The 12,665-nt window shown below is 49.8% G+C and overlaps 2 protein-coding genes across 2 annotated transcripts in view; both read right to left on the reverse strand.

Moving 5' to 3' along the window:
• Positions 1-1,778: 1,778 nt before the first annotated feature.
• On the reverse strand, positions 1,779-2,825 carry LOC149357086 (uncharacterized). The gene is made up of 2 exons (XM_089576501.1): positions 2,484-2,825; positions 1,779-1,808 (listed from the first exon to the last, which is right to left on the reverse strand). The coding sequence occupies exons 1-2, from the start codon at positions 2,823-2,825 to the stop codon at positions 1,779-1,781; spliced, it is 372 nt and encodes a 123-aa protein (XP_089432627.1).
• A 97-nt stretch (positions 2,826-2,922) lies between these two features.
• The window catches only part of LOC149357087 (uncharacterized), a 277,693-nt gene continuing 267,950 nt past the window's right edge, over positions 2,923-12,665 (reverse strand). Inside the window, exon 7 of the mRNA XM_089576502.1 lies at positions 2,923-3,011. Within this exon, the coding sequence (XP_089432628.1) occupies positions 2,923-3,011 (89 nt within the window). The remainder of the gene's footprint in view (positions 3,012-12,665) is intronic.

The raw sequence follows: 12,665 nt of genomic DNA on the forward strand, positions 1-12,665 counted from the left end.
TAAACATCAGTTCACCTTCAGTCGCCAGCTGCGCTGCAGTAGATGAAACCGAAACTAACTGGAGCTTCTCACCTCTTGCCAGGGTCTTACAAGCCCCATCGGTTGCTGTGTTTGAAAGAGGCGCCTGCCGGAGCAGTGGCGAATCCCCGCGATCTGTGAACGTAAAGTAGGGAATTACCATGTTCGCTACGTGATACGCAGGGGACCCCACACGGCTGAAGGCACCCAATAACGTTATCGCGTCATACTATTAAGGCGGTGCTCTTAAGTGTGCCCTCATGTTTTACCTACCGTCTTGTCTTGACAACTTTCACAATGGTGCGGTCTGCTTCAACAATTCTCAACCCTCTCTTTGAATACTGCAGTCCCAGTTGACTCTTGTTTTATCTTTAATAAATAAATGTCACATTGATCGAGCAGGTGTTGAACAGGCTATTCTACCTTGACGACCATATCCATGAAATGTAGAATAACTATCTCGTTAATTTCGGCTATCCCAATAAGCTTGCTCCTACTTCTGTCAGAACACTTTTAAGCTCGGCTTCTTTTTCTTGAGCAAAGTCGGAAATTTTTTTCCCCTCGTAGCTTATAACATGATATGTTTGGCGCTTCCAATTTTTGAAGCGAAAAGCTTCACTACGAGGGTCGGAGTAGAGTTTCGCGCATGCCGTAAGCCACGACCGAGTAACGTCACGCGCAGCATTCGACGCAGCCGCGCACTACTGCGCATGTGCGCCGCCTTCTCACCGCCGCTACTACTGCGCGCGCTCTTCTCCTACCTGCCGTTTGGCCTTCCGTTGCAGCTTCGTGTTGCCCGCATCGCAGCCGGCAACCCTCCTCTCCGCATTGCTGCGGGCAGTTTTAACCGCGCCGATTTCCGTCTCCTCCTCCGCCTCCGTGCAGGCAGTGTGTGGACGGCCGTCAAACCAAGCACAACTGAAGCTTTTCGCTTGTGCATCCAGGCTTAACCAGAGCTAAGCCACTGCCTAATTTATTCCTCTTCCCATCTAAAGCGTTAAAAAGTGACTTAGTCATGGCAATTCCGGGGCTAAGCTAAGATCAGTAACCGCATTCGCAGCTTCTGCAAAACAGTATTCTTCAGAAGCACCTCGTTACAAATTAAAAACACGTCGGAATATTACATAGAAGAAATGTATTCACAAACACAGCAACTCAGGAAGTAAGGCGGTTAGAAATATGCAGCAGCAGCAAGCACAGGGGCAATGATGTGCACAGAATTTTAATGAAAAAAGCTTACTCGGAAATCGTGTCAACCTGCATGGCTTGGACGCCAGGATTAAACGCGTTGCCGCTCGTATCACCACCACCGTTGAGCTAATGTCACATATGTACACGTTCTTACATACCGCACACTCAAAAAGAGCAGTGTCATGTGTTGCGACTTTTAACACTGCGCGTTAACAGCGGGGCTGATTTCCTTCCATAGGACAGCACATTCAGAGCGTCCTGACACGGCGCGGCTACCGGGCGACGGCAAAACAGAACTACAAGCCTGTCTTCTCGATGCATGCAAAGGCTCAATGTTGTTGCGCCCCTGCTGGGCGCACTGCTACACGCCGAAAGAAACGCCGTAGGGTAGTAAGGGATAAGCTCCGACCGCGTGTATGCCTGCAGCACCTCGCGACGCTTACAGACACTGAAGTTAGCCAACGCACCGCCCCATGCGGCTCTGTCCAAGGCGCTCCATCAGGATGACGTGCAACACGAAATCGGCGATTAAGATTGTCCTGATTTGATGGTGTTGATCTCTTTTATAATCAGATCTGGTAAATCGCCCATATCCAGACCTGCATCGATGACAGCAAGCATACACAAGTTCTGCAGCGTCGGTGCTAAGTGCAACACGTGCAAGTCCGTCAGCTCCTCTTCCGCCTCAGAAATGTCCTCGAGGTGGTCTTCCTTTTCAAGGCTGGGTGGAGGCCCGAAGCCACCGAAGGCCAACACCCTCTCTCCAAGCCGGGCGAGCGTCTAGCACACGGGCCTGATTCACTGGGCGTCACTTTAATCCAGCACGACTTTACAACGTTATACTTGTGCATATCTGCAAAGTGGGTGTTCAGCATTTCGTTGTAGCCACCTAAGATATACAGCTGTCTCTCGTACACGAAGGCACCGTGACACTCGCGCCCCTCCGGGGCGAAGCCTTGCACTTGTGGGCGCACCCACGTCGCAGTGGTCATTTCCAGATAATATAAGCAATTGTCATAAGGATCGTCGGGTTGTGAGAATTCTAGGTTGCCAACCCAAACGTACATGCGGGTTCCGATGGCGGTTGCCGTGTGGCAGTAGCGTCTGAGGGGGGCCTCTCCGCTGGTCGGGACACGATGCCACTCTAGGGTCTCCAGGTTCAGAAAACGTACAAAATTCGATGAATCTCTGTGCAATCCACCAAAAATGTACATCCGGTGACCAAGCACGCACGCCGAGTGGTTAACATCCGCTATGGGTACTTCGCCTCTTACCTCCGGACGGCTCCACATCATGGCATCGCTATCGAAGCGGTAGAGGCCGGTAACCTCTGTGCTGATGTGCTGTCCGCCCCATATGTAGACGCAGTGGCCGTAGGCTATAACGCTGCGGCCAATGACGTTAATCGGCTCAACTTCGGGAAGTGGCCGAGTCTGTATTCTATCCCACCGGGACGAGATGGGGTCGAAGGTGTACACGTCGACGATGTAGCCCGAGATTTCACCACTGTCCGGGCAGCAGATTTCGGAACAGTCGAACGAGTAAGCCTTCCCTTCGAGGGTGACCGACGTTTCGTTGACGAGTTCTGGAATGCGGTTTAGCCGTGCCGTCCACATCGTTCGATGGCAACCAGTTCTTGCGAAAAAGATATCGGGCCGCTTTGTTCCTTTCCAGTCAACGGCCAAGCAATGAAATCAAACTTGGTGGTGGGCGTTACTTGCTCTTCTTCGTCCTTTTTTTCACAGTGCGACCTGCTGGTGCGCCGCCTGCCGGAATCACTGCGTGGTCGGTTATGTTCATAGCTGCACGCAAAGAAGAGAGGAAGAAGACGCGCTGCACAGTGGGCGGCGCATGCGCGTGCGAGAGCGAGACTTTTCGTCTTTACCTTTACCTTTTTAAAGGAAGGTAAACAGCGCAAAACACAGGACGAAGGAAGAAAACAACACACAAGGCGCTGACTAGCAGCTCAAGTTTAATCCGCCAGGAGCGAAATATTTTTGCTTAGAAAGTTGTATCAACCTGCCCGAGCTTCTGCCTTTACCTTTGTTGATGGCACCGTTCGATGTGATGACGTCACGCGTCAGAAGTAGTTGGCCGATTCACTAATAAGCACCTCATCTGATTGCATCGCATGCCACATATATTGCGGGCCATGAACACGCTGAAGGCCTGTAGGAGGACGGAGATTTTAGACCGGAGGTGGAGAGACAGCGAAGATCTAGCTCTTCGAGCGTAACAGGCCAGAACAAAATACGAACATAGAAGCTAGGCTTCCATTAGTGTGGGCGACAGGTGGTTAGCGCTCCTGCCGCTGCGCAAGAGCGGCAAGTCAGAGCCAGCAAACATGCAGCCATAGCAACAGGGGATCAAAGCACTCGGGAAAGTGGACGCAAGCAAAAAATTGGCAGAGGCTTAGCTTGGTTAAGCCCGGAAGATTGCGAAAGCAAATTACGAGCAAGTTTAGCGACTACAGTAGTGAAAGGCGAAAGCCCGAGTGGTCCACGGAACGTCGTAATTAGTTAAAGTGCCATTGAGGTGTCCACTAAACCACAGAGTTGGTAGTAAGGCGCCTTTCCTTTCCTCCAAATCAACGCTGTCTATGTCAGAGCGCATCAATGAACGCCACAACCGAGGTCAAGCGAAGGATCAAACGTGGATCCGCCGGAACGACGCTTCCCTGCCTCTCCTTTCATCACGCTCTATAGCACGGCTTAAGTAGCTGTGACGGTGGCGGCATTGAAATGCAGGACGATGCAGAAGCGTACGCGGACATGACGAGACGCAGGCCTGGCAAGAATTTATATGCAGCGCGTTCGACGCGGGTTCGATCCCGGCCACGGCGGTTGAATTTCTTTGGAGAAATTCTAGAGGCCCGTGTACTGTGCGATGTCAGTGCACGTTAAAGAACCCCAGGTGGTCGAAATTTCCGGAGCCCTCCACTACGGCGTCTCTCATAGCCTTAGTCGTTTTTGCACGTTAAACCCCACAAACCAAACCAAACTATATGCAACGCGTTCGAAACTGTCTAAAGTGCGTACAGGCGAAAACGTTTCGCACCACTTTGCCTATGTGACACTGGTGACATCACCACTGAATTACGTCACACAAAATTGATAACGAAGTAATGACAATTTACTAATTAGTGACTAATTGCTGATTAATGGTTAAATACTAATTAACTGCTAATTAATGACGCTTAAGCTTCGCCTTTAGGAGTGGAACGCGACAGTGTGTTGTAGCGCTGCCAGGCAATCCACGGAACGCCACCACCAGTTCGGCGCGATGCCTTGCCCTTCGAACGCAAGGCTTTTTGAGGAAAGGAAATGGCGCAGTAATTCTGTCATCTCGGTGGACACCGGAACCGCACCGTACAGGAAGGGAGGAACGCCATCACCCGTTCGGCGCGATGCCTTGCCCTTTTAGCGCAAGGCTTTTTGAGGAAAGGAAATGGCGCAGTAATTCTGTCATCTCGGTGGACACCCGAACCGCACCGTACAGGAAGGGAGGAACGCCATCACCCGTTCGGCGCGATGCCTTGCCCTTTTAGCGCAAGGCTTTTTGAGGAAAGGAAATGGCGCAGTAATTCTGTCATCTCGGTGGACACGCGAACCGCACCGTACAGGAAGGAAGTAACGCCATCACCCGTTCGGCGCGATGCCTTGCCCTTTTAACGCAAGGCTTTTTGAGGAAAGGAAACGGCGCAGTAATTCTGTCATCTCGGTGGACACGCGAACCGCACCGTACAGGAAGGGAGGAACGCCATCACCCGTTCGGTGCGATGCCTTGCCCTTTTAACGCAAGGCTTTTTGAGGAAAGGAAATGGCGCAGTAATTCTGTCATCTCGGTGGACACGCGAACCGCACCGTACAGGAAGGGAGGAACGCCGTCACCCGTTCGGCGCGATGCCTTGCCCTTTTAACGCAAGGCTTTTTGAGGAAAGGAAATGGCGCAGTAATTCTGTCATCTCGGTGGACAGCCGAACCGCACCGTACAGGAAGGGAGGAACGCCATCACCCGTTCGGTGCGATGCCTTGCCCTTTTAACGCAAGGCTTTTTGAGGAAAGGAAATGGCGCAGTAATTCTGTCATCTCGGTGGACACCCGAACCGCACCGTACAGGAAGGGAGGAACGCCGTCACCCGTTCGGCGCGATGCCTTGCCCTTTTAACGCAAGGCTTTTTGAGGAAAGGAAATGGCGCAGTAATTCTGTCATCTCGGTGGACAGCCGAACCGCACCGTACAGGAAGGGAGGAACGCCGTCACCCGTTCGGCGCGATGCCTTGCCCTTTTAACGCAAGGCTTTTTGAGGAAAGGAAATGGCGCAGTAATTCTGTCATCTCGGTGGACACCCGAACCGCACCGTACAGGAAGGGAGGAACGCCATCACCCGTTCGGTGCGATGCCTTGCCCTTTTAACGCAAGGCTTTTTGAGCAAAGGAAATGGCGCAGCAATTCTCTGCCATATCGGTGGACACCCGAACCGCACCGCGCAGGAAGGGAGGAATGCCACCGCCAGTTCAGCGCGAAACTACAGGCGCTTGTTTGCCGGTCCTGTAGGAGGGCTCAGGGTGTCTCGTTAAATCTCGTACGCTGCCAGGATGCTCTCGTTTCAGTGACCGGATGTTGGCTCTCGATCTCGGCGTGACGTGACTACACTGCCGACAACGGAAGCTAAAAGCATTTCGTGCTTAATAAATCTTAGTCGCGAGCCTCAAGCCATGCGTGCCGCAGAATCTGTCGCCGCAGTCCTCGTTAGGGGGCAACCGTTCACTCAGTTTGAAAGCGGAAGGGCTGCAAGTGGGGCGTGTTGGTGAGGAGTCATACTCGAGGTGGGCGAACAAGACGATGGAACAACGCCGGCAGGTGTTATGTGAATGTTCTTTTCGTGCCCCTGATAAACTAAAAAAATGTATGCCAAGTGGTTCAAGGGTGGCACTTGCTAACGAATTTTCAATCCAGTTATATCCGCCCTGGTGGCTCAGCGTTTATTGTGAAATTCAGTAGTGCAAGATGCCGGGCTAGTTGGTAATCCATGATGAAAAAACAGCGCAAGGCTGCTTGCGCTCGGCTGCTGACCCGGAAGACGCGGGCTCAATCCTAGCCTCGGCGGACGAACTTCGGTGGAGGCGAAATGCTAGAGGCCCGTGTGCTGATCGATGTCGGTGCACGTTAAATAACAAGATCTATATATCAGCCAGAAAGCCTGCTCTAAAAAAAATCACGCCTGAAAGTGCATACAAATTTACTAAATAACGACTCCTGTACCCTTCTATCTTCCCATTTGCTGGAATGTGAGAAAGAAGCAAATAAATAATGCATGGCGCAAGTGAAGAAACAACAACAATAGGGTCCTTTCTAGCCAGCAGGATCAGCGCGGGTGTGGGAGGACAGAGGCGTGTCAAATCATCAAAGCATTGAGGATGCGTGGAATCCACAACACAATGGCTCTGTCTGCTTAACAGGCGTTTTTCATGCATCGCACTTGTTAGCTTGGTATTGTTGTCCGTGAGTGTGAAGTTATGTCACTGTCCACCTGATTAGCGCATTCTGTTGTTAATCAGCGCTCGTATCGCCGGCTTATTTTCCTCCACGTTTTCGTCTTCTACGTACCGCTTTTTTCAAGTATTGCTGCACAGGGCCGCTTTTGGCGTCCACATCGAAATCTGAGTGTATATCCTGGTGATTTCGTATTTTATAATCGATTGATCACTGCGCGGAGCCTATCCCATCTGTCCTCAAGAAGCTCGAGCCTCGAAGTCTACTTGTCGTCTGCTTGCGGCCTTTGCAGAAACACTGGAGCAGACGTGTCTGTGCAAATGACACGCCGTCTGCAGAAACTCCGCCTTTGGAAAAAAGCATCAGTGAATGCTGTCCACGAGAAAAGGAAACAGCCGGGGAAACTGAGCACTACCGTTTCAGTTTTCTGTCAAGAACAACTACCAGCACTAAGTAACAAGGCAGAGGATATCAGCGCGTTAGGAAGTCGGTGTCGGTACGAGTGGCAGCGGTGAGGAAGCTGGACAAGTATAGTCGCGTTTGTCGCAAAACATTGTTGTTTTGTTTGTTTATACTAGATATCGACAAAGTACTTGCGAAAAGTAAATAAATTACATTACTAAGTACTATCCTAAAATCGCGCGAATGTACGTAAATCACACTACCAATTATTGGTTTCAAAAAATAATGAAAATAGAATAAATACTCCTGAAAACTAATTAACTACTTTAAAATTAATTGTGAAGTATAATGTGCAGCTTATCACATAATGAAACAAGCAGTAGACTCGATTAGCGGTCCGTTTGTTTCCCTTTACACAGCCAAGTATAAGTTCCTCTGCTCGCATCGTTGTTAACTTGTCGCTGAAGACTTGTCTCTATTTGGTTTAAGTAAGCAGTTATCGTAGCGCCACCGCGGTGGCTCAGTGGCTATGGTGCTCGGCTGCTGACCCAAAAGACGCGGGTTCGATCCCGGCCGCGGCGGCTGGAATTTCTTTGGAGGAGAAATTCTAGAGGCCCGTGTACTGTACGATGTCAGTGCACGTTAAAGAACCCCAGGTGGTCGAAATTTCCGGAGCCCTCCACTACGGCGTCTCTCATAGCCTTAGTCGCTTTGGGACGTTAAACCCCATAAACCAACCAACCAGTTATCGTAGCGGCTGTCCATGTGTTTGTCTCTTCTTCGTGGATTGTCTAGTGTTCGCGATCGTAGTTCACCATACGATTTGTTCACAATCATACTTTTGTCACAGACATCAAAGCAGTTTCCGTATTCTTGTCCTTGAAATTTTCCACATTGCAGCTTACAAATAAAATTTTACTCTAATCAGTATCTCACTCATTGGGCTGTCTCTAGTTAAATCCACTGAATAGCTTCAAATTAAGCCAACACCAAACACGCACGCATCACTACATGTTAAACTTGTCGTTTAACGCATGGGCCGACCTTTAATTCGCATTACAAGACCTCTTTTTAATCATTATCATTCCATACACACACGCGTGACGTCACGCGCCACATGATTTTTTCAACACAACGCCACCTAGAGGACGCCTCGCCTTCTGCTGAACGGTAGCCTCCACTCTGTCTCGTTAAAATAATCGCTAACGGAGATGGCAATTTCGTCGTGCCTGAAACCATGCGATTTTTCTATACACTCTGTAGGCTCAGAGCCATGAACATGTCTTACGGAACATGGTCATGATTTTCTACAGAAAGAAAACGAGTATACATCAGCGGGCTACAGGCAGCTACGCAGTGTCCGCTGGAGAAGTTGCCAATGAAGAACTGCGTCGGTGCAGTAAAAAAAAGAAAAATAAATGCTTGACAGTCTCCGGCTTCCTACCACTACCCAATCGCCGCACCCTATAACATCCCGTTTATTAAACTGTCAACCGTTGTTCTTGTTTTCTCTGAAGCAATGGCACATACCTACGGTAGGGGATTGGCCAGAGTTTGGTGCAGGTCCGAAGAGGAGAAAAATTCATCCAGAGTTATCTAAAGCGGTTCATTAACAAAAACTGTCAGCCTTTCCGGCACTGCTTTGAATGTCGTCACCTTCATAAACTTCTGTCCGTGCTCGAGTGAGTCCAAAAGGAAGACGAGAACACAAGCACTTGCGTGTGCGAGCCGAAGTTCGAAAGAAAGAGAGAACAAACTCTATTGCTGCCTTGTGATTACGTGTGTGGTTCACCCAGGTCAAGGAAACCATTGTCGTGAATAGTCCTTCAGTCATGGCCGATCACCTGTCGCTGAAGGGGAAGCTCTGTGTGAGCCAGTCTCATCTCCCATTGAGCCAAAGTTCGAACTCTCTGGCGTTTTCAAGAGTGCATGCACCTTTTTTTCTCGGTGGTGCCACTAAACCAGCCAAGTGAGCCGTAGTTTGCACGCCTGGCCAGTTTGGTGGTAAAAAAAAAAATCTCTGCCTCTCCCGTAACCGAGAGTAGAGTAAGCATGAAATGTTTACGGGCCTAATGTCATCTCGGTGGACACCCGAACCGCACCGTACAGGAAGGGAGGAACGCCACCACCCGTTCAGCGCGATGCCTTGTCATATGAACGCAAGGTTTTTTGAGGAAAGGAAATGGCGCAGTAATTCTCTGCCATCTCGGTGGACACCCGAACCGCACCGTAAAGGAAGGGAGGAACGCCACCACCCGTTCGGCACGATGCCTTGCCCTTTGAACGCAGCGCTTCTCCCCCGGATCACGTACGACAACGAAGTGCAACATGCAATTTATGTGGTTTTTGCACGCGTTATTAGAAATCGGAAATTATAATTCCGCGCGTTATCAAACCCACAGCTCCACTGATATCTTGATAAACATTGAGAAGGCACTGGCAGCAGTTATTTTTTGTCTCGTTTGGAGACCAACCAGCGCTTGCATGCCGGTCGCGTAGGAGGGCTTACGGAGTCTCGTTAAATCTCGCTAAGTCTCGTACGGTGCCCGGATGTTCTCGTTTCAGAGCCCGGATGACTCGATTTCAGTGCCCGGATGACTCGATTTCAGTGCCCGGATGACTCGATTTCAGTGCCCGGATGACTCGATTTCAGTGCCCGGATGACTCCATTTCAGTGCCCGGATGACTCGATTTCAGTGCCCGGATGACTCGATTTCAGTGCCCGGATGAGTGGATTTCAATGCCCGGATGAGTGGATCTCGGTCTCGGCGTGACGTCACCACACTGCCGACAACGGGGGCTAAAAGCATTTCATGCTTAAAAGAAGGTGCATGGAACAGCCATTGTACGAGCGTGCATCAAATCATGCGTAACAGCGGGAGATTTGAACCACGAACTTCAGTTATCGTTGGTGTGAATGGACTCACCAAAAATAACTTAGGATATCGCATTGTCAACGGGTAATGGTCGTTAAGCGAATTTAAAATTTTAAGCAAGCGAACCGTGTGCACGATAGCTCTCGTGCACAAAATCTTGCACAGGAAATGTTAGTAATATGGACACAATAACTGGGACGTAAACATTTGAAAGGACATCTTGTCGCTGAGATATATAAGATGCCAAAATGAAATGGTTTGGGATGGCCGGCATAGTACATTTTTCGGAAGCTCATCGCCGCTTGAAGCACAACTCTCTCCATCGGTGTCGGCCAGGAGAAAAAGTCGTGCAGTGGTTGCACAGCAAACTTTATTGTGAGCAGGAAGGTTGAGGAGCAGTCCGGGTCAAACGGCTTGCGCGGCTTGCATGCCGCTTTTCCTATGGCTGCTTTGTGCATATGCGTATATAGGGTGTTTTACCTAAGGCTTTACACAATTTTAAAAAATAGCCTTTTTTAGTTATAAGGCTTTTTCGGCATAGCATTGTCAATGTAGTTGTACATCATTATTGAACACGCAAACGTTTTAACTTACTTTTAGCCTCCTTAATTACTTAGAGGCATGTAGATCACCGTAAATAATATCCATATCAGTTTTAGAATTTCCAAAATACTGTCATCCTCGGTACTGTGGCCCAGCAAATTTTAGCTACATCGCGCCAAAATACATGCGCTTTCGAGAAGCTTGCAGGCAAAGCAACCTCTTCAGAGCAAGCAACTTGTCGAAATAGCCAAAATTTGTTCGGCCACAGCGCCGATGGTAACAGCATTTTCGAAATAATAAAACCAATATGTATATTACTTGCGCTGGGCTACACGGCTCCCAATAATTAAGAAGCCTAACCGCAGCAGTTAAAAAGTTAATTATTCAGTATTAGTTAACCTGCATGCTAGTTAGCACGTCTTAGCTTTATTGTAATGTACTACACCGCTGACAATGCTATGCCGAATAACCACACTTGTAACTCAAAAAGCTTAATTTTAAAAATTGTGTGAAGCCTTATCTGAAACAGCCTGTGTACTGAGGCATCCTCCAGAAGTGTGTTCGAGGGAACGACGTAATCACATTTCAGGTTAGCATGGAAGCGGTCAGCGTGTTAGCGTATAATTTATATGGCAAAGGGCTACAGTTTACTCACGTGACGACTATTCCTAATTTGTTGGATGTCTTAGTAGGCGGGTAGAAACTGAAATGTGAGCTTTGCACACACGAACGAGCATGCAAAAAAACCTGTGTGACCTTCATGCCGCAGCCGTCAATAGCCGGCTGCGCCTCGACGCAGTAAGAAAATCCTCTTTTTTTTTTGGGGGGGGGGGGGGGGGACCTTCACATTCCGGAAGCTTACGTGGCAAAAAGTTGCTACAGTATTTGCTGCTCTTCCCTTATATTTCTAGTGTGGGCTATCAGAGCACTCCAAATATCCTCACATTTTACATGTACGACCAAGGGATAGCGCCAAGTAAATAATACACAGCGCTCTCATGGAGTTTGTCCTCCATGTGCGCAAAATAGAGCCCACACACTAGGTCACTGACGTAAGGTATTAAGGCGGAAGCCTTTAATGCCTCATCGTTGTAAGCAGGGGTTGTCGACAGAAATGTCACGCTTTTCAATTGGTCGAAACGGTCGAGACGTCACAGTGCGCGCATTTCAAACGGGACCAATTGTACTTTGGCTAGTAACCATGCAACCAATTAAAGGGATGGTATACTGATACTCCAAGTAAGTTGGACTGAGTTTAGTTAATTAGTGTTGTGTCCCCTTGTTGCTTTTGTGTGTGTGCGCCCCCTCCTAACGACCACTCGCATTCCCCTCCTAACGACAGTTCGCATCCTCCTCCTAACGACCACTCAATCCTCCTCCTAACGACCACGACAGTTGCCCCTCGTCGCACGCTGTCGCCGGATGCCCCCCCACGGTGCGCCCCCGCACCCTCCTCCTGTTCTGGGAAGCCACTCCCTCCCGTGGACGCTTCTCCCCTCCCTCCTTTCTTCGGGCGGCCAGTTCGGCTCCTGCCTCGGTCGACGCTGGTCGCACCCTCTTCAGCTTTAAATAAACGAAGTCTAAAAGTACCGTGTGCGTCTTTCGCTGCATTCAACACAGCGACCGGACACGACAGTGGCGACGAGAAAGTGGATTCGACCCGCGCTACGCAACGCTATTGACAAGCCATGGCTACGCGAGGGTTTCCCAATCGGATACCAGAATTCAACGGCTCATCGTGGTCATCGTGGGTTGGACGCCTTCAGTTCTACTTTGAAGCTAACAACATCACAGACCCAGCCTTGAAGAGGGCCAACCTGCTGACGCTGTGCGGGGAGCAGACCTACGATACTGTCTGCGCCCTTATTCAACCAAGCACACCAGCGGCAGTGTCTTACGACGACATCGTAAAAGCGCTGCAAAAGCACTACGACCCAAGGCCATCCGAGGTCTACAGCCGGGCTCGCTTCCAACGACGAGATCAACTGGGAGGAGAAACTGTGAGCGCCTACGTAGCCGCGCTCAAGAAGCTCGCTGCCGACTGCAATTTTGGAACGCTGTCGACAACAGCTACCGGGCAGGAGGGAGACGCAGCTTCTTCTGCTAACACCACCATGCTTCCCTTGGACGTGATGTTACG

Source organism: Amblyomma mixtum, chromosome 3, assembly GCF_055824585.1.
Source record: "Amblyomma mixtum isolate Tamu chromosome 3, ASM5582458v1, whole genome shotgun sequence".
Taxonomy (NCBI): domain Eukaryota; kingdom Metazoa; phylum Arthropoda; class Arachnida; order Ixodida; family Ixodidae; genus Amblyomma; species Amblyomma mixtum.

Coding starts and splice junctions, on each gene's coding strand:
- LOC149357086 (XM_089576501.1), bottom strand. CDS start 2,825: ATGTGGACGGCACGGCTAAACCGCATTCCAGAACTCGTCAACGAAACG. Junction 1,809..2,483: donor TGATGTGGAGCCGTCCGGAG/GTAAGAGGCGAA, acceptor TCATCGATGCAG/GTCTGGATATGGGCGATTTA.